At 44.7% G+C, this 23,768-nt stretch overlaps 1 protein-coding gene across 1 annotated transcript in view; it reads right to left on the bottom strand.

Annotated features, from left to right (window-relative positions):
- Nucleotides 1-10,547: 10,547 nt before the first annotated feature.
- Nucleotides 10,548-23,768, bottom strand: part of LOC139366546 (cyclin-J-like) — a 28,731-nt gene continuing 15,510 nt past the window's right edge. The window contains exons 4-6 of the mRNA XM_071104164.1: nt 12,923-13,222; nt 12,574-12,733; nt 10,548-12,120 (exon numbers count right to left, since the gene is read on the bottom strand). Of these exons, the coding sequence (XP_070960265.1) occupies nt 11,586-12,120; nt 12,574-12,733; nt 12,923-13,222 (995 nt within the window). The 3' untranslated portion in view covers nt 10,548-11,585. The remainder of the gene's footprint in view (nt 12,121-12,573; nt 12,734-12,922; nt 13,223-23,768) is intronic.

Raw genomic sequence — 23,768 nt, 5'->3', positions numbered from 1 at the left:
GTAACTGGCTAACACCAGACACAGATGAAGACCTAGCTAGCGGGTAACTGGCTAACACCAGACACAGATGAAGACCTAGCTAACACCAGACACAGATGAAGACCTAGCTAACACCAGACACAGATGAAGACCTAGCTAACACCAGACACAGATGAAGACCTAGCTAGCCGGTAACTGGCTAACACCAGACACAGATGAAGACCTAACTAGCCGGTAACTGGCTAACACCAGACACAGATGAATACCAATTCTTGGAGGACCAAAAAAAGCTGTTACCGATTTAATCGGCTGGTTTAAAAAATATATATACAGTGGGGCAAAAAAGTATTTAGTCAGCCACCAATTGTGCAAGTTCTCCCACTTAAAAAGATGAGAGAGGCCTGTAATTTTAGGTACACTTAGGTACACTTCAACTATGACACTTCAACTACAATAGGTACACTTCAACTATGACAGACAAAATAAGAAAAAAAATCCAGAAAATCACATTGTAGGATTTTTTATGAATTTATTTGCAAATGATGGTGGAAAATAAGTATTTGGTCAATAACAAAAGTTTATCTCAATACTTTGTTATATACCCTTTGTTGGCAATGACAGTCTTCACAAGGTTTTCACACACTGTTGCTGGTATTTTTGCCCATTCCTCCATGCAGATCTCCTCTAGAGCAGTGATGTTTTGGGGCTGTTGCTGGGCAACACGGACTTTCAACTCCCTCCAAAGATTTTCTATGGGGTTGAGATCTGGAGACTGGCTAGGCCACCCCAGGACCTTGAAATGCTTCTTACGAAGCCACTCCTTCGTTGCCCAGGCGGTGTGTTTGGGATCATTGTCATGCTGAAAGAACCAGCCACGTTTCATCTTCAATGCCCTTGCTGATGGAAGGAGGTTTTCACTCAAAATCTCACGATACATGGCCCCATTCATTATTTCCTTTACACGGATCAGTCGTCCTGGCCCCTTTGCAGAAAAACAGCCCCAAAGCATGATGTTTCCACCCCCATGCTTCACAGTAGGTATGGTGTTCTTTGGATGCAACTCAGCATTCTTTGTCCTCCAAACACGACGAGTTGAGTTTTTACCAAAAAGTTATATTTTGGTTTCATCTGACCATATAACATTCTCCCAATCTTCTTCTGGATCATCCAAATGCTCTCTAGCAAACTTCAGATGGGCCTGGACATGTATTGGCTTAAGCAGGGGGACACGTCTGGCACTGCAGGATTTGAACCCTGGCGGCGTAGTGTGTTACTGATGGTAGGCTTTGTTACTTTGGTCCCAGCTTTCTGCAGGTCATTCACTAGGTCCCCCCGTGTGGTTCTGGGATTTTTGCTCCCCGTTCTTGTGATCATTTTGACCCCACGGGGTGAGATCTTGCCCCAGATCGAGGGAGATTATCAGTGGTCTTGTATGTCTTCCATTTCCTAATAATTGCTCCCACAGTTGATTTCTTCAAACCAAGCTGCTTACCTATTGCAGATTCAGTCTTCCCAGCCTGGTGCAGGTCTACAATTTTGTTTCTGGTGTCCTTTGACAGCTCTTTGGTCTTGGCCATAGTGGAGTTTGGAGTGTGACTGTTTGAGGTTGTGGACAGGTGTCTTTTATACTGATAACAAGTTCAAACAGGTGCAATTAATACAGGTAACGAGTGGAGGACAGAGGAGCCTCTTAAAGAAGTTGTTACAGGTCTGTGAGAGCCAGAAATCTTGCTTGTTTGTAGGTGACCAAATACTTATTTTCCACCATAATTTGCAAATAAATTCATTAAAAATCCTACAATGTGATTTTCTGGATTTTTTTCCCCTCATTTTGTCTGTCATAGTTGAAGTGTATCTATGAAGATAATTACAGGCCTCTCTCATATTTTTAAGTGGGAGAACTTGCACAGAACTAAATACTTTTTTGCCCCACTGAATGTATGTATGTATGTTTGTATATGTATATTGTAATAAAGACAGTTACAACAATACTGAATTAACACTTATTTGAACTAAATATAATACATCAATAAAATCAATTTAGTCTCAAATAAATAATTAAACATGTTCAATTTGGTTAAAACAATGCAAAAACAAAGTGTTGGAGAAGAAAGTAAATGTGCAATATGTGCCATGTAAAAAAGCTAATGTTTAAGTTCCTTGCTCAGAATATATGAAAGCTGGTGGTTCCTTTTTAACATGAATCTTCAATATTCCCAGTTAAGAAGTTTTAGGTTGTAGTTATAATAGGACTATTTCTCTCTCTACCATTTGTATTTCATATACCTTTGACTATTGGATGTTCTAATAGGTACTTTAGTATTGCCAGCCTAATCTCGGGAGTTGATAGGCTTGAAGTCATAAACAGCGCAATGCTTGAAGCACAGCGAAGAGCTGCTGGCAAATGCAGGAAAGTGCTGTTTGAATGAATGCTTTCGAGCCTGCTGCTGCCTACCACCGCTCAGTCAGACTGCTCTATCAAATCATACACTTAATTATAATATAAAACACACAGAAGTACTAGCCTTAGGTCATTAATAACATGGTCAAATCCGGAAACGATCATTTTGAAAACAAAACCTTTATTCTTTCAGTGAAATACGGAACCGTTCTGTATTTTATCTAACGGATGGCATCCCTAAGTTTAAATATTGCCCAACCTTCAATGTTATGTCATAATTATGTACAATTCTGGCAAATTAATTATGGTCTTTGTTAGGAAGAAATGGTCTTCACACAGTCCGCAACGAGCCAGGCGGCCCAAACTGCTGCATATACCCTGACTCTGCTTGCAAAGAACGCAAGAGAAGTGACACAATTTCCCTAGTTAAAATTAAATTCTTGTTAGCAGGCAATATTAACTAAATATGCAGGTTTAAAAATACATACTTGTGTATTGATTTTAAGAAAGGCATTGATGTTTATGGTTAGGTACATTGGTGCAACGTTAGTGCTTTTTTTTCGTGAATGCGCTTGTTAAATCACCCTTTTGGCAAAGTAGCCTGTGATTCAATGATAAATTAACAGGCACCGCATTGATTATATGAAACGCAGGACAAGCTAGATAAACTAGTAATATCATCAACCATGTGTAGTTAACTAGTGATTATGTTAAGATTGATTGTTTTTTATAAGATAAGTTTAATGCACCTTACCTTGGGTCCTTGCTGCACTCGCATAACAGGTAGTCAGCCTGCCACGCAGTCTCCTCGTGGAGTGCAATGTAATCGGCCATGATCGGTGTCCAAAAATGCCCATTACCGATTTGTTATGAAAACTTGAAATCGGCCCTAATTAATCAGCCATTCCGATTAATCGGTCTACCTCTAGATGGAACCAGTAACTTTATGATCAAACTTTATCAATGTAGAAGCAACAGTCATTATTCATACTTTGGTCATCATACTTTGATCTGGTTTCATCCAAATATCATCTGATTTAATTTAACATTATTTTGACTGTTCATGACCTTTAAGATTGAAGGTGGTGATAAGGCTGAGATATCATTGAAGTTTCAAAATTGGACATGATCCCTTCCTCTCTCTCTGATCTCCCATGGACTCCATAGGCAAATTAAACAATGTAACAACCTGGAATTAGAGATTTTTTGTTAATTTAGCTAAACTAATGACAGTTGTCATTGTTGCTTTGCTTGCTTACCTCAAGTTGAACATCTGATTGTCAATCCTCCAGGTTTGCTAGACTGTTTGGAGACTGTTTGGAGACTTGCATCAACTGTCAGCTGACTAAAGAATGTTCCGTGAATTTAATATGTTGAACAATCCTAAATTCCAAACTTTATGAACAGGAGTATGAGTGCAGGCCAGAGTGATCCTCACATGTATTTTAATTATGTTTTGTTTGCCTTTTGTGATAATGTTTTGAATTCAAATGTAAAAGAGTGTCCTTGACCCTGCTCCACATGAGGCTGTCCAACCAGAGAGAGAGTCTATCTAGGCAGCCTTCTCTGGAGTATTCTCTGTCTCTGTCAGTGGTTTTCATTATTTTCTTTCTTTTTATCTTATGTTTCCTTAATATTTTCTTCTTTTTCAATTATATAGACATGCATAAAATGTGTCAGGTACTGTCAATTTATTTTATTTAACATTTATTTAACTAGGCAAGTCAGTTAAAAACAAATTCTTATTTACAATGACGGCCAAACCCGGACGACGCTGGGCCGCCCTATGGGACTCCCAATCATGGCCAGTTGTGATACAGCCTGGAATCGAACCAGGGTGTCTGTAGTGATGCCTCTAGCACCGAGATGCAGTGCCTTAGACCGCTGCGCCACTCGGGAGCCCAATATATAGACCTAAATAACAACAGTGTCTTGAGACGTCCAATAGAATTGCATGTCTTCAAGACATGGCACAAAATGGCATGGGCTGTCTCCAGACACGTCTTCAAAACAGCAAATGTCTCAAAGCGTCTTGAAATGTCTCCAGACACGTCTTCAAAACAGCAAATGTCTCAAGACATGTCTCAAAGCGTCTTGAAATGTCTCCAGACACGTCTTCAAAACAGCAAATGTCTCAAGACATGTCTCAAAGCGTCTTGAAATGTCTCGAGACAGCTGAAGGCTGGCTCGGCATGAAAGTAATGAGATTACGATACTAATTTTGCGTAAACCAAAACAACTACGCTATTGATTACAATTTTGGACAGGTAGGCCTAACTAGTAAGTGTTATGGATTACATTTAAAAAGTAACTTACACAACCCTGGTCCCACCAGAGGCTTGGCCACTGGTTTTATGAACTGGACAGTCACAGAATTATCAACAAAACTGTTTACATTTATGTTAGTAGTGAATGTTGGTTTAACTTTTAAATACATCTAATCCCTGGGACAATACATTCATCTGATCCTGCCCAGCATGTCTTCAAGAAGCCCCAGTAAATTCCTCAGAAGCATGTGGACACAGACACCAACCACCCAATGAAGACAATTACAGGGTGAGGAATCTCCACCATGAATTTGAATAAATATATATATACAGTGCCTTGCGAAAGTATTCGGCCCCCTTGAACTTTGCGACCTTTTGCCACATTTCAGGCTTCAAACATAAATATATAAAACTGTATTTTTTTGTGAAGAATCAACAACAAGTGGGACACAATCATGAAGTGGAACGACATTTATTGGATATTTCAAACTTTTTTAACAAATCAAAAACTGAAAAATTGGGCGTGCAAAATTATTCAGCCCCTTTACTTTCAGTGCAGCAAACTCTCTCCAAAAGTTCAGTGAGGATATCTGAATGATCCAATGTTGACCTAAATGACTAATGATGATAAATACAATCCACCTGTGTGTAATCAAGTCTCCGTATAAATGCACCTGCACTGTGATAGTCTCAGAGGTCCGTTAAAAGCGCAGAGAGCATCATGAAGAACAAGGAACACACCAGGCAGGTCCGAGATACTGTTGTGAAGAAGTTTAAAGCCGGATTTGGATACAAAAAGATTTCCCAAGCTTTAAACATCCCAAGGAGCACTGTGCAAGCGATAATATTGAAATGGAAGGAGTATCAGACCACTGCAAATCTACCAAGACCTGGCCGTCCCTCTAAACTTTAAGCTCATACAAGGAGAAGACTGATCAGAGATGCAGCCAAGAGGCCCATGATCACTCTGGATGAACTGCAGAGATCTACAGCTGAGGTGGGAGACTCTGTCCATAGGACAACAATCAGTTGTATATTGCACAAATCTGGCCTTTATGGAAGAGTGGCAAGAAGAAAGCCATTTCTTAAAGATATCCATAAAAAGTGTTGTTTAAAGTTTGCCACAAGCCACCTGGGAGACACACCAAACATGTGGAAGAAGGTGCTCTGGTCAGATGAAACCAAAATTGAACTTTTTGGCAACAATGCAAAACGTTATGTTTGGCGTAAAAGCAACACAGCTCATCACTCTGAACACACCATCCCCACTGTCAAACATGGTGGTGGCAGCATCATGGTTTGGGCCTGCTTTTCTTCAGCAGGGACAGGGAAGATGGTTAAAATTGATGGGAAGATGGATGGAGCCAAATACAGGACCATTCTGGAAGAAAACCTGATGGAGTCTGCAAAAGACCTGAGACTGGGACGGAGATTTGTCTTCCAACAAGACAATGATCCAAAACATAAAGCAAAATCTACAATGGAATGGTTCAAAAATAAACATATCCAGGTGTTAGAATGGCCAAGTCAAAGTCCAGACCTGAATCCAATCGAGAATCTGTGGAAAGAACTGAAAACTGCTGTTCACAAATGCTCTCCATCCAACCTCACTGAGCTCGAGCTGTTTTGCAAGGAGGAATGGGAAAACATTTCAGTCTCTCGATGTGCAAAACTGATAGAGACATACCCCAAGCGACTTACAGCTGTAATCGCAGCAAAAGGTGGCGCTACAAAGTATTAACTTAAGGGGGCTGAATAATTTTGCACGCCCAATTTTTCAGTTTTTGATTTGTTAAAACAGTTTGAAATATCCAATAAATGTCGTTCCACTTCATGATTGTGTCCTACTTGTTGTTGATTCTTCACAAAAAAATACAGTTTTATATCTTTATGTTTGAAGCCTGAAATGTGGCAAAAGGTCGCAAAGTTCAAGGGGGCCGAATACTTTCTCAAGGCACTGTATATATACACACACACACACACAGTGGGGAGAACAAGTATTTGATACACTGCCGATTTTGCAGGTTTTCCTACTTACAAAGCATGTAGAGGTCTGTAATTTTATATCATAGGTACACTTCAACTGTGAGAGACGGAATCTAAAACAAAAATCCAGAAAATCACATTGTATGAGGAGGAGCTACAAGGAGCCATTGAGGTCATTTGGATTGTTTAAATAAAAAAATAGAAAACGTGCACCATTTTTCACATCCCACCCTGCTTCTCCAATCGCCACTGTACTAGTCTCCACAGATGGGCTGTGTGGCTGGTGTCTTCACTAGTCTCCACAGATGGGCTGTGTGGCTGGTGTCTTCACTAGTCTCTACAGATGGGCTGTGTGGCTGGTGTCTTCACTAGTCTCTACAGATGGGCTGTGAGGCTGGTGTCTTCACTAGTCTCTACAGATGGGCTGTGTGGCTGGTCTCTTCACTAGTCTCCACAGATGGGCTGTGTGGCTGGTCTCTTCACTAGTCTCCACAGATGGGCTGTGTGGCTGGTCTCTTCACTAGTCTCCACAGATGGGCTGTGTGGCTGGTCTCTTCACTAGTCTCCACAGATGGGCTGTGTGGCTGGTCTCTTCACTAGTCTACAGATGGGCTGTGTGGCTGGTCTCTTCACTAGTCTACAGATGGGCTGTGTGGCTGGTGTCTTCACTAGTCTACAGATGGACTGTGTGGCCGGTGTCTTCACTAGTCTCCACAGATGGGCTGTGTGGCTGGTCTCTTCACTAGTCTCCACAGATGGGCTGTGTGGCTGGTCTCTTCACTAGTCTCCATAGATGGGCTGTGTGGCTGGTGTCTTCACTAGTCTCCACAGATGGACTGTGTGACTGGTCTCTTCACTAGTCTACAGATGGACTGTGTGGCCGGTGTCTTCACTAGTCTACAGATGGACTGTGTGGCTGGTCTCTTCACTAGTCTACAGATGGACTGTGTGGCTGGTCTCTTCACTAGTCTACAGATGGGCTGTGTGGCTGGTCTCTTCACTAGTCTCCACAGATGGGCTGTGTGGCTGGTCTCTTCACTAGTCTCCACAGATGGGCTGTGTGGCTGGTGTCTTCACTAGTCTCCACAGATGGGCTGTGTGACTGGTCTCTTCACTATTCTACAGATGGACTGTGTGGCTGGTGTCTTCACTAGTCTACAGATGGACTGTGTGGCTGGTCTCTTCACTAGTCTACAGATGGACTGTGTGGCTGGTCTCTTCACTAGTCTACAGATGGACTGTGTGGCTGGTCTCTTCACTAGTCTACAGATGGACTGTGTGGCTGGTCTCTTCACTAGTCTACAGATGGACTGTGTGGCTGGTGTCTTCACTAGTCTCCACAGATGGGCTGTGTGACTGGTCTCTTCACTAGTCTACAGATGGACTGTGTGGCTGGTGTCTTCACTAGTCTACAGATGGACTGTGTGGCTGGTCTCTTCACTAGTCTACAGATGGACTGTGTGGCTGGTCTCTTCACTAGTCTACAGATGGACTGTGTGGCTGGTCTCTTCACTAGTCTACAGATGGACTGTGTGGCTGGTCTCTTCACTAGTCTACAGATGGACTGTGTGGCTGGTCTCTTCACTAGTCTACAGATGGACTGTGTGGCTGGTCTCTTCACTAGTCTACAGATGGACTGTGTGGCTGGTGTCTTCACTAGTCTCCACAGATGGACTGTGTGGCTGGTCTCTTCACTAGTCTACAGATGGACTGTGTGGCTGGTCTCTTCACTAGTCTACAGATGGACTGTGTGGCTGGTCTCTTCACTAGTCTACAGATGGACTGTGTGGCTGGTGTCTCCTGCTACTTGATCTCACTATATCCTCCTCCAGTGATAATCCAGTGATCCCATCGGAAGCTATAGTATATGTGAAAAAATATAAATAATGGACAATTGTTTTGGAAGGACTTAATTGGATGGTAATGTTTCACTGTGTGACGTCTGTGCGTTCACATTCATAAAACACTCTTGTCTGAGTGTGATGAATAGGCCTCTATGACAGAATGTCGTAGAACACAGACCACGCTGAATGATGAATGAGACGAGGGGGTGGAGTGTGAGGACTGAAGAGAAGAGTTGATTTGTAGAAAAATGTCTGAGGGACACTTCATATTCCTCCCCCTCAGTTTAAGTCAGCTAGACCAGGGTTTCTGCCCCCCCCCCCCCCCTTGGGTGCACAAAAACAAACACCAACTCAGTGAAGATATTCAGTTTGTTGTTTATTTCAATGGCTCATCTGATAAAATAAGCCCCTTTATCAACAAAAATACTGGGACATTTCTCATGTCCAATGAAATGACAAGTAGTGTGGTTGTTTGGTATCAGCACAGTTCTGTGTACATAGAAAAATGCACAGTATCGCTATAGCAACATGTGCAGTACACCAGTCAAGGCTGCAATATGCAACATAGTTATGTGTTCAGAGCTATCTGCTTTCTGGCAGCAAGGACCAACATGGAGTCAAATAACAAAATAATGTCAAAGAATAAGTCCTAAAAGATGAACCAGTAGTGAGGGCTAGACAGTGATGGCTGTGAGAAGAGTTCTAGCCATAAACAGAATGAATTATTCTAATGCTATGGTTCTACCAACAAAAACAGCTTGAGACCTCAGTGAGAGAAGTAGCTTTTTAGTGAGGGAAGAGAGTACTTTTACTTAAAACAGTCTTATTCAATAGGTCATAACGTAGCCAAAACTAACTAAAAGAAAAGCTTATTTAGTCCCTCCCTGTGTCAGTCTTCTTCCGTTTGGTGCCTAATGAATATGACCTAGTACTCCACTTCCGTTTGGTGCCTAATGAATATGACCTAGTACTCCACACCGACCGCATCCATCTTTATTAACACAGGAAGAACAAGACTAAATAAAATGCACTTTAAAAAAAAAAAAGTATACAAAGTTAAAAGGAAGAATCCTTTTGTCTATAAAAGTAGTGATGACCATACAGTGAGTGGGATTGACAGTTCAGAAGAGATCAGTCAGGAAGATGCATTTGGTTCCTATACTAAGCCCTTCATTCCATTTGTAGTAAAATACTAATCTAGACGACAGTAAGGTGCTATAAAAAGTTGACACATTTCAGATGCTTGCTAAAGACAGGCTTCACAGTGTTCAATGAAAGTGTCTCAATATCTAAGCCCAGAACATTGAGAATCAGAACACAGCCTTAGTAGTATCAGCATAGTTCAAGTATGAAAACTGTTGGGGACAAGGTACAACCATAGTAAAAATGTACACATTCAAAGCATACTGACAGAAAAGGACCAGAAGTTTACACTGTTGCAGATAGAAATGTGATTTCTAGAGCTTCCATCATTCCCTGCTCTGCACAACAGATAGAAACGTGCTGTTTAGATCAGTTATGGGCATCTAAACATTCTGTAACCTTCCAACTGTCCTTCTGAGTGAGCCCCCGATTTAGATTTTTGGCCATCGCCACGGTAACCAGCGAGACCGCCTGTGACGCAGAAGGGGAACCTGGATGTGTTTACGTTCCAGCAGGAAGTGTGGGAAGCAATTAGTGATAAGCTGCAGATGGGCTTGTGTGTTTCATCGAGCGCGAGGTCACGCATTCCATCAGGATGCAAACAGTGTGTTTCATCGAGCGCGAGGTCACGCATTCCATCAGGATGCAAACAGTGTATTTTATATATCTTAGTATGTCATTTAAAAAAGGCAGGTCCTCTTCCTCTGGGAGAGAAGGGAGAAACCCTCCCGGGTGCCATGCTAGCATCTACTTAAAGCACACAAAATAGTAAGAAAACAGCTGATTGGATATCCTCAGCCTAACAACCTGAGCCTGAATATTCAGTTGCTATACAATGGCTTTTTACATTTAAAATAAAAAATAAAAACGTAAAAAGTGTGTTTCACACCGGTATAAAAAACAAAACAAAAACAACCAAGGAAAGTTATGCCACGTTTCATTGGCATCGTATTCAAGTAATCTGTTACATCAAGTCCCTGATACACGCTGTGGTTCATGGAAACAAGTCTTCAGCTCACACAGAACCATCAGTTCATATAGAAGGCAGCAGCATGTCATTATGTACACATCAACAAAGTTCCAAGCATAGAATTAGAATGCTACATTAATACACTCTCTCGCTCAAAAGGAAGGAGGATGGGAAGAGAACCAATACATGACAGGTATGTGAACTATGGAATTCCTCTGCAGTGACAGAACAATGAACTCTGGCCTCCCCATCCATCCATTGAGGATTATGGGTAGGAATACTCAGAGGGCTCCCTGTAGCACTTAGTGACATAATCAAGTTATTCACTGTCATAAGAGTGATATAAAGCCCACACACACACACACAGCAAGTGACATAGCATCTTCAACTCACTGGTATGTCTGCTTATAACAAGTCATACCACTGTTCCCAATTCAGCAGCTCAAAACTTTAATTTACTGGCCTATTTCTCGTCTTCAGTGGAGTTGATTACAGTGAGAGAGATCGAGCAGCACTTCATCTTCAGCTGAATTCACAGACAGAAATCACTCTGGTCAAAACACAGGAGGCACTGAGGAGGAATCATGCTGCATAGCCTCTGGTTCACAGTGATAACAGCATCTTAACCAGGGACATACCGTGACCATTCTACAGTGTTTTAATGCTTCTGCCTTGGCTTGGTTCCTGTGACGTGATTAGAACACAGTGTTCAACATCAGTCAGTGGCGTCATGTCAGTGTGATGACTTCCATGGGGTCATCGGTGCCCTTCGACCTTTGCTTGCGTTTGAGCAGTCTTTCTCTCCGTCTCTGTCTGAAGGTGGGGGGCAAGGGGCAAGGGGCGGCCGAGGAGGGGGGCGGGGTGCTGATGGAGAGAGTGAGGAGGTCTGCCAGGGACTGGAGAGGAGGAGGAAGTAGTGATGGGAGAGGATTGTAGCGCTCCCTGTCCCTGGCTCGGGGTGGTTTGCTGTTCATCCTCTCCTCTGTCTCCTGGCGTCATCTGTCGAAGCAGCCCGCTGCCGTGAAGGTGTGGTGGGGGCCCACGCCACCCAGGTACCCCCGGCTGTAGGCCATGCTGAGGCAGTGTCTCGGCTCCGCAGCCAAGGCTACCTGCATGGAGATGGGGCCCTGCAAGGCCAGCGGTGCCACCCGAGCCCCAGACTGCAGCCCCGAAGTCAGGCTAGGATAGGAGGGGAAGGCCCCTGCTGTGGAGGTCATGGTGTTGGCCCCGGTGAGCAGCCCCATCCTGTGGCTCTGGAGGAAATCCTGGGACATGTTGACTCCAGCAGGCTCCAAAGCCTGGGAGTCGGCTAGCGCGTGGAGCTGGGACAGGGAGGGGGAGAGGTGTGGGAAGCCCACTGGGCTGGGCTGGAAGAAGAGCTGCTGGGGGGTGGAGGAGGTAGCTGGTCTCTGGATGGCTGGGACCGGGGAGAGATGGGAGAGAGGAGGGTGAGACTGGAGAGAGGCGGATCGAGACAACGGAGGGGTGGATTTGGGTTTGTTGGCCTCCTTCACGTCGCTGTCATGTGCACTGTGGAAGAGAGACAAGAGTGTGCAATGCTGTCATCAAGGCAAAGGATGGCTACTTTGAAGAATCTCAAATATAAAATACATTTTTATTTGTTGAACACTTTCTTTGGTTACTACATAATTCTGTGTGTTATTTCATAATTTTGATGTCTTCACTGTTATTCTATAATGTAGAAAATAGTTACAAATAAAGAAAACCCAATGCATACAAGCATTCAATTGGTCTCAGGTGTGTGTGTGTGTGTGTGTGTGTGTGTGTGTGTGTGTGTGTGTGTGTGTGTGTGTGTGTGTGTGAGACTTACAGCAGCATGAGTTTGATGCAGTATGTGAGGTGGCCCCAGGTGTGTGTGTGAGAGAGACTTACAGCAGCATGAGTTTGATGCAGTGTGTGAGGTGGCCCCAAGTGTGTGTGTGTGTGTGTGTGTGTGTGTGTGTGAGAGAGAGAGAGACTTACAGCAGCATGAGTTTGATGCAGTGTGTGAGGTGGCCCCAGGTGTATCCAGTCAGTAGATGTAGAGACGTGGTCCAGCTAGGAGAAATCTGGAGACAGATACGAGACGCCGCTACGCACGCTGCCGCCACCTGAGACGGCCGGAAACTCAGGAACGCATGGTCTAGAGGACCACAGATACTGTTAGAAATGGTCTAGTCTCTAGAGCAACATTATGATTCATTATATTAAATTGTGACAAGCACAAGAGGCTGCACATATTCCTAAGTCCCTCTATTTTTTCCTTCCCTCCCTCATCCCTCCATCCATCATCCCTCCATCATCCCTCCATCATCCCTCCATCATCCCTCACCTTGCAGTGACACCTCCAGGAAGTAGTGTGTGTACTTGTCCATAAAGGTTTTGGTCTTGGAGAGGGAGGAGAGAGGCCAGCCGTTGTACAGGTCTCCCTCCTGCACCGAGGCCTGGAGGTAGTAGTCTATGAAGTGGGCCGGGGTGGGCATACACAGGTTCCAGCTGAACGTCTCCAACAGCAGCAGCTCCATCTTGATGAGGTCTCTCTTGTTGAGAACAAGGTTCAGAGAACACATGAAGCCCAGGGAGTTGAGCTGCTCCAACTTAGGTACCCGGTCCTCCCTCTCCTCAAACTTACCTACAGGAGAGAGAGACAGACAGAGACAGAGGGACAGAGACAGAGAGAGACGGACAGAGACAGAGGGACAGACACAGAGAGAGACGAACAGAGAGAGAGGTTAGAAGGCAGGCTATAGAAAAGCCTTTTAGGGCTGACACCATTTAGTGGACTGGTCCATTGTTTGGTCGACAGAATTCTTTAGTCGAGCAGTAGCAACAAAAAATATCATGATGCTCCTGTCTGATTGGCTCCTGTCTGAGTGGACTGATCCATTGTGGAGGCCGTGGGGATGGAACAGTCCATCAGTCTAAGTCATGTGGTAATGAAATTGTATAAGGTTATTACTTAAGAACAATGGTAACACTAATAAAAATGATATTTTATAACAAATGCACCTAATCCCGCTTTGGATTGTGGTCGCAGTCCTTGTTTGTAAAACACATCAGGTCGCTGTTGAATTGGTGCTTTTTCCTAGACCATGTTGCGAAGTGCATAGTAGCAAAGTTAACCAGCATATTGGTGTTGAGAACAATTCAGTGGAGGCAGCAGCAGAATGAGATGAGAAAACAGCCCCTGTCCTATGGTCTAAGAAAAGTGAGAACTGAAGAAACCCCAACTTTATTCTAGAATCAATAGCCTAAATGTTCCTGGCTTTATTAAATCATCCATATCTCCAGATATAAGACAGATCCTGATCCTGTTGCCTGTTTGATTAACAGTCTATTGATTCTGTGAGCACCAAGTCTCACACAACCACATGTCGGATAAACAATTCCACAAATTCGTCTGTTAGTCTTTGTCATGCTGTAATAAAAGGCTTCTCGTTCGACCAGCCTCTCCGGTATGATTTATCAGTTGATGAAGTGTTGTTTACACTGTTCCAAATGTTCTGATTTTATTTATTTATAATAATAATCCTCTGTTTTCCTTGATCTCATCATCATCGTCAGTCTTTTTAGGACGTGGGGGACTTGATTGGGCGTTGTAGTAGAATAACAAAAATACTGATTTATTTGAAAACAAAGCCTTTAAAATCCCCCCCCTGCGTCTGATCCCTCATCCCCTCTAGAAGCCAGTAACTACAGCAATATCTTTATCACCACTACCAGGGGAAACCCACTTACCAGAACCCTCACTACCAGCAGCAACCCACTGACCAGAACCCTCACTACCAGCAGCAACCCACTGACCAGAACCCTCACTACCAGCGGCAACCCACTGACCAGAACCCTCACTACCAGCGGCAACCCACTGACCAGAACCCTCACTACCAGCAGCAACCCACTGACCAGAACCCTCACTACCAGCAGCAACCCACTGACCAGAACCCTCACTACCAGCAGCAACCCACTGACCAGAACCCTCACTACCAGCAGCAACCCACTGACCAGAACCCTCACTACCAGCAGCAACCTACTTACCAGAACCCTCACTACCAGCAGCAACCTACTTACCAGAACCCTCACTACCAGCAGCAACCCACTGACCAGAACCCTCACTACCAGCAGCAACCCACTGACCAGAACCCTCACTACCAGCAGCAACCCACTGACCAGAACCCTCACTACCAGCAGCAACCTACTTACCAGCAACCCACTGACCAGAACCCTCACTACCAGCAGCAACCCACTGACCAGAACTCTCACTACCAGCAGCAACCCACTGACCAGAACTCTCACTACCAGCAGCAATCCACTGACCAGAACCCTCACTATCAGCAGCAACCTACTGACCAGAACCCTCACTACCAGCAGCAACCCACTGACCAGAACCCTCACTACCAGCAGCAACCTACTTACCAGAACCCTCACTACCAGCAGCAACCTACTTACCAGAACCCTCACTACCAGCAGCAACCTACTTACCAGAACCCTCACTACCAGCAGCAACCTACTTACCAGAACCCTCACTAACAGCAGCAACCTACTTACCAGAACCCTCACTACCAGCAGCAACCTACTTACCAGAACCCTCACTACCAGCCTGTCCACTACCATTCTAGACATTCTCCTCTGAACTTTCCATAGCAACAGCCCTTAGGCCACAGTCTCACGAGTCTAAGTGGCCAATGAGCACCAATGATTTTGCCTTTAATCCACAAACAGTCCTTCACTTTCTCACCCCCCACTCACAGTGAAAAGGGGAGAGGGAGGGGAAGGAGTCAGGTTACTCTGGCATATTTCCCTAAAACGCCTAATAAACCTCCGGATTCTAGTATAAACCCGTTTCAGTGGGTGGGGGCACGGCATCCTCAGGGCAGAGAAAACTGACATGAGGGAGATGACAACTAGGCCTAACCTCCACAGAAGTATGACTAAATGTATGTTGAGGAAATATGTACAATGTCCATTCATAGACAACTGACACACAATGGGACATTGTTCAAAACAAAGAATGGACAAGGTTACCAACACATCCACACACACAGAAGACGACGCTCAAACACAGTCACCCTCCCCAGGGTTTGGAAGGACCGTGCCACAGTCAAGACTAGAGTATTATTGAAGAAGTCCTAAAACCCAAGAACTTGGATTAACAATCTATGGACAAAAATGTACACACCCTTCTGGATCTCAAAATATCACAGAGGTCGTAGGTCAAAAACAACACTGGCTTTGACCGCAGCACTATCATCATGGCAACGAAGACAGACAGGAGAGTTGAAGGGGAAGGAGGTTTGGTGTAATCCACCTTGAAGAGTGTTTAGTCCTCACGCCATCAAACTGGCTAGGTCTCTCACCCTCTTCTCTTTTTCCCTCCCCGCTCTCTCAATTCAATTTAAATGTAAGTGATTTATTAGCATAGGAAACATGTTAACATTGCCAAAGCAAGTGAACTAATAAACAAAAGTAAAACAAATTTACAGTAAACATTACACTCAGAAGACTCACTGAGTCTGTACATAGTCAAATTTACAGTAAACATTACTCAGAAGACTCACTGAGTCTGTACATAGTCAAAGCTTTATTTTATTTAGGGTCAGTCACAGTGGACAGGTATTCTGCCACGGTGTACTCTCCGTTTAGGGTCAGTCACAGGGGTCAGGTATTCCTGCCACTGTGTACTCTCCGTTTAGGGTCAGTCACAGGTATTCCTGCCACTGTGTACTCTCCGTTTAGGGTCAGTCACAGTGGTCAGGTATTCTGCCACTGTGTACTCTCCGTTTAGGGTCAGTCACAGTGGTCAGGTATTCTGCCACTGTGTACTCTCCGTTTAGGGTCAGTCACAGGGGTCAGGTATTCCTGCCACTGTGTACTCTCCGTTTAGGGTCAGTCACAGGGGTCAGGTATTCCTGCCACTGTGTTCTCTCCGTTTAGGGTCAGTCACAGTGGTCAGGTATTCTGCCACTGTGTCCTCTCCGTTTAGGGACAAATAGCATTCTAGTTTGCTCTGTTTTTTTTGTTAATTAATTGACACATAGGAAATAATGATCTTATTGTTTTCTCATGATTTGATTGGGTCTAATTGTGCTGCTGTCCTGGGACTCTGTTTGTGAACAGAGCCCCAGGACCAGCTTGCTTAGGGGGGACTTCTCCAAGTTCATCTCTCTGTAGTTGATGGCCTAGTTATGGAAGGTTATGGAATTTAACGGCTCTTTTCTGAAGTTTGATAATTAGCGGGCATCGGCCTAGTTCTGCTCTGCATGCATTATTTGGTGTTCTATGTTGTTTAAGTCTCAATTTGATGTTTGTCCCATTTTGTGAATTCTTGGTTGGTGAGTGGACCCCAGACCTCACAACCATAAAGGGCAATGGGCTCTATGACTGATTCAAGTATTTTTAGCCAGGTCCTAATTGGTATGTTGAATTTTATGTTCCTTTTTATGGCATAGAAGGCCCCTCTTGCCTCGTCTCTCAGCTCGTTCGTGGAAGTTCCCTGTGGCGCTGTTGTTTAGGCCAAGGTATGTATAGTTTGTGTGCTCTATGGCAACAGTGTCTAGATGGAATTTGTATTTGTTGTCTTGGCAACTGGACCTTTTTTGGAATGCCATTATGGTTGCCGACAGATCTAGGTGCTGCTGTAGGCCCTCCTTGGTTGGGGACAGATCTAGGTGCTGCTGTAGGCCCTCCTTGGTTGGGGACAGATCTAGGTGCTGCTGTAGGCCCTCCTTGGTTGGGGACAGATCTAGGTGCTGCTGTAGGCCCTCCTTGGTTGGGGACAGATCTAGGTGCTGCTGTAGGCCCTCCTTGGTTGGGGACAGAAGCACCAGTAGACGTTTGACTTCAGATTCTCTCCCCTCTTTCCCCATTCTCCAACTCGCCCCTACGCTCTAACTCCCTTCCTCCCCTTTGTCTCAAGGCCAGCCAACGCAGTGTGTGTTCACACACAGTGTGAGTTTTACTGCTGATGTTGTAGCCTGCCATTAACCCTGAAAAGGAGAAACAGAGAACCCAGCCAGCAGCCAATCACCCCAGCAGACGATAGCAGGTCTCAGGGGGCAGTTAACACATAGGCTGTAATGGCATCTCACAACCAGAACAGGAAACAATAACTGCTGTTCTGTTCACTCCCACCCAGCCCAGAGTCAGTCTACACTTTCCTATTCACCATCATATCCTATAGGCTAGTAGTCTAGTCTGTCTGCTGGACTCCTGTGTCCACAGGCGCAGCCATGAACAGCCATCAGCATCTCTTCAAAACCCTCTTTTCATCCTGGTAGGGTTAGGGGACGGGTAGGGACATTGTGTTGTCAGTCTTCTCGTCTTCAACGATGGCTCTTTGATTTACTACTTGTATTAGCTGTTGATTGTGCGTGTTATTATTAAAAACAAGTGACGCAGAAAACCTACTCAAGCTGAAACTACATTTCTGAAAGGAGGTAGAACTCATAGGGACAATGTGCTTTCTACACAACCTGTCCCATTTCATGTCAACAAGATTAACACAGTGACTAACCTACGAGCTGTATGCATGTGTGAGAGATAAAGAGTTCATTCCTCAGCTTACGGTTGGAGTCAATGCTTCCTTTGATGAGCCAAGTGCATGCCTGTCCACTTCTGAAACTATAGGTCTCCTCTCCTTTACCGTCCATCGAGATAGCTACAGCCCTCATGAGCACTGCCTTGCAGAGGGCTGAGAGTCGGCCCTGTGGATGTGTGTGATGAGGCAGTAGAGCACACCCAGAGAGGGGTCAAAAGGTACGAACAGCAGGATGTAGCATGTCCCCTCTCTTCTCAGGTTTGCTGCTGAAGGAGTTTAGAAACCCGAGAACCTGCTGCTGGGGGTATTAGACTACTGCTGAAGGAGTTTAGAAACCTGAGAACCTGCTGGGGGGGGGGGGGGGGGTTAGACTACTGCTGAAGGAGTTTAGAAACCTGCTTGGGGGGGGGGGGGGTTAGACTACTGCTGAAGGAGTTTGAAACATGAGAACCTGCTGGGGGGGGGGGGGTTAGACTACTGCTGAAGGAGTTTAGAAACCTGAGAACCTGCATCACTTATGTTCCACAAGGAGGGAAGGAGACGACCATTACAGTGTTCCTCTCTACCTCACCCACAGAGACAGACTGTATTGATTTCTATCAATGACCACACTGCTCCATCCAGTCACTGCAGTCTTCATTAAAACAATCCCCTCAGTCTTCTGAAGGAGTTCAGGTGAAGGGGAAAGAGTATGTCACCACTGCTAGCCTATAAACTAGACATAGATGATTCAATATATATATTTTTTTTAATAGAGCTCACTTCTACAGCCAGAAACAGTAACAATAAATCAAAACTACAACATCCACCAACCCCCTTTCACAAGCCTAATAGATACACTGCCTTCAAAAATAATTCATACCCCTTGATTTATTCCACATTTTGTTGTGTTACAGCCAGAATTCAAAATGGAAAAATATATTTTTTCCCTCTCACCCATCTACATACAATACCCCATAATGACATCCCAATACCCCATAATGACATCCCAATACCCCATCATGACATCCCAATACCCCATCATGACATCCCAATACCCCATCATGACATCCCAATACCCCATCATGACATCCCAATACCCCATAATGACATCCCAATACCCCATAATGACATCCCAATACCCCATAACGACATCCCAATACCCCATAACGACATCCCAATACCCCATAACGACATCCCAATACCCCATAATAACATCCCAATACCCCATAATGACATCCCAATACCCCATAACGACATCCCAATACCCCATAATGACATCCCAATACCCCATAACGACATCCCAATACCTCATAATGACATCCCAATACCTCATAATGACATCCCAATACCCCATAATGACAAAGTGAAAACGTATGTATTTTTTTCTTTTGGGGGGTCAAAATTACAGAAATATCTAATTTATGTAAGTATTCACACACCTGAGTGAATACTTTGTAGAAACAGCTGTAATCACTGCCAGAGGTGCGAGTCTTTCTGGGTCTCAGAGCTTTCCACACCTGGATTGTGTAACATTTACCCATTATTATTTTCTAAATTCTTCAATCTTTGTCAAATTGGTTGTTAATCATTACTAAAAAAAAAAAAAAAAAAAAATTCAGGTCTTACCATAGTTTTTACTTAAATCTACTTGGAAATGTAACTCGGCCACTCAGGAACATTCACTGTCTTGTTGGTAAGCAACTCCAGTGTAGATTTGGCCTTGTGATTCAGGTTATTGTCTTGCTGAACAGTGAATTCATCTCCCAGTGTCTGGTAGAAGGCAGATTGAACCAGGCTCTAGGAGTTCGCCTGTGCTTAGCTCCATTCAGTTTCTTTATATCCTGAAAAACTATTTTACAAGCATACCAATAAATAACATGATGCAGCCACGAAGGCATTGGTAAACGCCCCTGGTGTTTGATATTCACTGCTCGACTGAGGGACCTTACAGATAACTAAATATGTGGGGTACAGAGATGAGGTAGTCACTCAAAAATCATTAAAAACACTAAAAACATTACACACAGGGTGAGTCCATGCAACTTACGTGACTTGAGTAAATGTTTACTCCTGAACTTATTCAGGCTTTCCATGTTTAATACTTATTAACTCAAGACATTTCAGCTTTTCATTTTTTAAAATTTAAATTAGTAAAAAGTTCAAGTGAAAGAAAAATAAAAATCATTCCACTTTGACATTATGGGGTATTATGTGTAGGTCAGTGGAAAACAATAGAAATTTAAATTCAGGCTTTAACAACAAAATGTGAAAGAAGTCAAGGGGTGTGAATACTTTGAAGGCTCTGTATAACTCTCTCTAGGTCTGTGTCAGTCTCTCTCGGTCTGTGTCAGTCTCTCTCGGTCTGTGTCAGTCTCTCTCGGTCTGTGTCAGTCTCTCTCGGTCAACGGCTCTGGAGGAATTCTGTCCTCTCTTTAAAACTCCTTTCATTTGCCAGCTCGTCTTTCTTTCAGATGAAATTTTCCACAGCTTCGCCACAACCCCCTCCACAATCCCCTAGGCTCCGCCGGTTCACACAATGTAGACCCATTCTGACCTCTAGAGCCTAACGCTTGGGTGACCAGGAAGAGTCCTGGGGGGGGGGGGAGATCTCATCTCATGTCCTGCCTATCTGGGCGAGGATGTGTGTGTGTGGGGTGGGGTGATGGTGACTCTCTCTCCCCCCCTCCCTAAAGCAAAACACTAATCAATAACTAAAATGGCATTATATTCAGTCCTACCCTGGTATTTGTGTAAGAAACTAAATACATCTATAGAACCAGAACGATAGTCTCCTGGGGCATCAGGGAGCCTAGTGGTTAGAACATTGGGCCAGTAACTGAAAGGTTGCTAGATCGAATTCCTGAGCTGACAAGGTAAAAATATGAACAGGGCAGTTAACCCACTGTTCCTAAGCAGTCATTGAAAATAAGAATTTGTTAACCGACTTTCCTAGTTAAATAAAAGTTTAAATAAAAAGTCATTAAATAATTCATCAGTGGCATTAAAATATTGCTATTCATTCAGTCAATGCTGTTCATGGACTACGGCTCAGTGTTCATCACCATAGTGTCCTCAAAGCTCATCACTAAGCTAAGGACCCTGGGACTAAACACCTCCCTCTGCAACTGGATCCTGTACTTCCTGACGGGTCGCCCCCAGGTGGTAACACACCTGCCACGCTGATCTTCAACACGGGGGCCCCTCTGGGGTGCGTGCTCAGTCCCCTCCTGTATTCCCTGTTCACCCATGACTGCATGGCCAAGCACGACTCCAACACCATCATTAAGTTTGCAGACGACAACAGTGGTAGGCCTGATCACCGACAGATGAGACAGCCTATAAGGAGGAGGTCAGAGAACTGGCAGTGTGGTGTGAGGATAACAACCTCTCCCTCAATGTGATCAAGACAAAAGGAGATGATTGTGGACTACAGGAAAAGGAGGACCGAGCACACCCCCATTCTCATCGATGGGGCTGTAGTAGAGCAGGTTGAGACCTTCAAGTTCCTTGGTGTCCCCATCACCAACAAACTATCATGGTACAAACACACCAAGACAGTCATGAAGAGGGCACGACAAAGCCTATTCACCCTCAGAAGGCTGAAAAGATTTGGCATGGGTCCTCAGATCCTCAAAAAAATTCCACAGCTGCACCATCGAGAGCATTGGTTGCATCACCGCCTGTTATGGCAACTACTCGGCCTCCGACCGCAAGGTACTACAGAGGGTCGTGCATACGGCCCAGTACATCACTGGGGCCAATCTTGCTGCCACGCACAACATCTAAACCAGGCGGTGTCAGAAGAAGGCCCTAAAATAAGCCAGACATCCTAGTCATAGACTGCTACCGCGCGGCAAGCAGTCCCGGAGCGCTGTCTAGGTCCAAAAGCCTTCTTAACAGCTTCTACCCCCAAGACAAAAGACTCCTGAACAGCTAATCAAATGGCTACCCAGACTATTTGCATTCACCCCCCACCCCCATTTTTTACACTGCTGCTACTCTGTTTATTATCTATGCATAGTTACTTTACCTACATATTACCTAAATTACCTCGACTAACCGGTGCCCCCACACATTGACTCTGTACCGGTACCGCCTGTATATAGCCTCCACATTGACTCTGTACCGGTACCCCCTGTATATAGCCTCGTTACTGTTATTTTATTGTTGCTCTTTAATTGTGTTATTTTTCTTAACTTCAGTTTATTTTAGCAAATACTTTAACACTTATTCTTCTTAAAACTGTATGGTTGGTTAAGGGCTTGTAAGTAAGCATTTCACTGTAAGGTCTACACCCATTGTATTCGGCGTATGTGAAATCGAATTTGAACTAGCTTACACTTTAAAAAAAAAGAAAAAATTCTGTAGGGAATAAAGCAGCATTTGACAAAAATCACTGTCCTAGATGAGAACAATTTCCCCATCGACTTAGAATTCCTTTAATTATCAGAACATGATTGTAATTTTAAGAAAATTCAATCCAAGCATCAGAGAGACAGACCGAGAGAGGTATAGGGAGAGAGGGGAGGAGATGGGGGACTGTGGGGATCCCCTGTTAATCTACATATCGAGTGGTTCAGTTCAAACATGGAGCCCCCCCCTTCCTCCCTGCTTAACATCAGCGGTTGACATCTCTTTGAAGCACCGCTCAGCTCGTTTCCGAACCCCCCCAGGGGTCGAGGTGGAGGGGGGGGGGGGGGGGGTAGAGGTGCTTTAGGGGCCCCAGCCCAGTCTCAGACTGGTTGTGCTTGCCTGGGTCCTGACAAGGCGAGTGAGACAGAGGAAACACTCCTAGCAGTGGGGCTATGGAGGAGGATAAGGCCATCTGAAACACTCCTAGCAGTGGGGCTATGGAGGAGGAGAACTACATCTGAAACACTCCTAGCAGTGGGGCTATGGAGGAGGATAACTCCATCTGAAACACTCCTAGCAGTGGGGCTATGGAGGAGGATAACTCCATCTGAAACACTCCTAGCAGTGGGGCTATGGAGGAGGAGAACTCCATCTGAAACACTCCTAGCAGTGGGGCTATGGAGGAGGAGAACTCCATCTGAAACACTCCTAGCAGTGGGGCTACGGTGGAGGATAAGGCCATCTGAAACACTCCGAGCAGTAACACTATAACAGCTAATGATTTAGTGATGTGTTATGATCTCATGTCTGGTTTATCTGATAAACTAAAATACCCCTGGAAATTGAGTTCTAGTCAGATAAGATACTAAGCGGAAGCCTCTACACATCAACATCTCTTGCGGTCAATCACAAAAACACAAATGCACAGACAAAAACACGACAACCTACACCCGTGTCTCTGCACCCCTCCCCCAGCCTGGCTGCTCCTGTTGACGGGCTTTTGTTTGGGCCTGACTCAGGGAGCATATGGCAGGTGGCCCTCTCCCTCCCCACCCCACCCTCTAAACCCCGGGCCTCCAGGCAGGCCTGCCGCAGTGTGTGTGGGGGTGAATTGGGGGTGTGGGGTGGGTGTGGGGCTGGGGGGAGTTGCTCTTTTTAAAGCCCCTTCTCTCTAACACAAATCGTTAGCCACACTATTGCAGGTCATCCACAGCCGGTACACACAATGTAACACACACACACAACCATTACACAAAACATTCAAACCCACCCACTGAACCCATTCAACCAATGCCCCAGCATTGTGGTT

The sequence above is a fragment of the Oncorhynchus clarkii genome, chromosome 14, assembly GCF_045791955.1.
Source record: "Oncorhynchus clarkii lewisi isolate Uvic-CL-2024 chromosome 14, UVic_Ocla_1.0, whole genome shotgun sequence".
In the NCBI taxonomy this organism is placed as follows: Eukaryota; Metazoa; Chordata; class Actinopteri; order Salmoniformes; family Salmonidae; genus Oncorhynchus; species Oncorhynchus clarkii.
The sequence above is the reverse complement of the archived record's forward strand: the minus strand, read 5'-3'. Positions and strand labels throughout refer to the sequence as shown.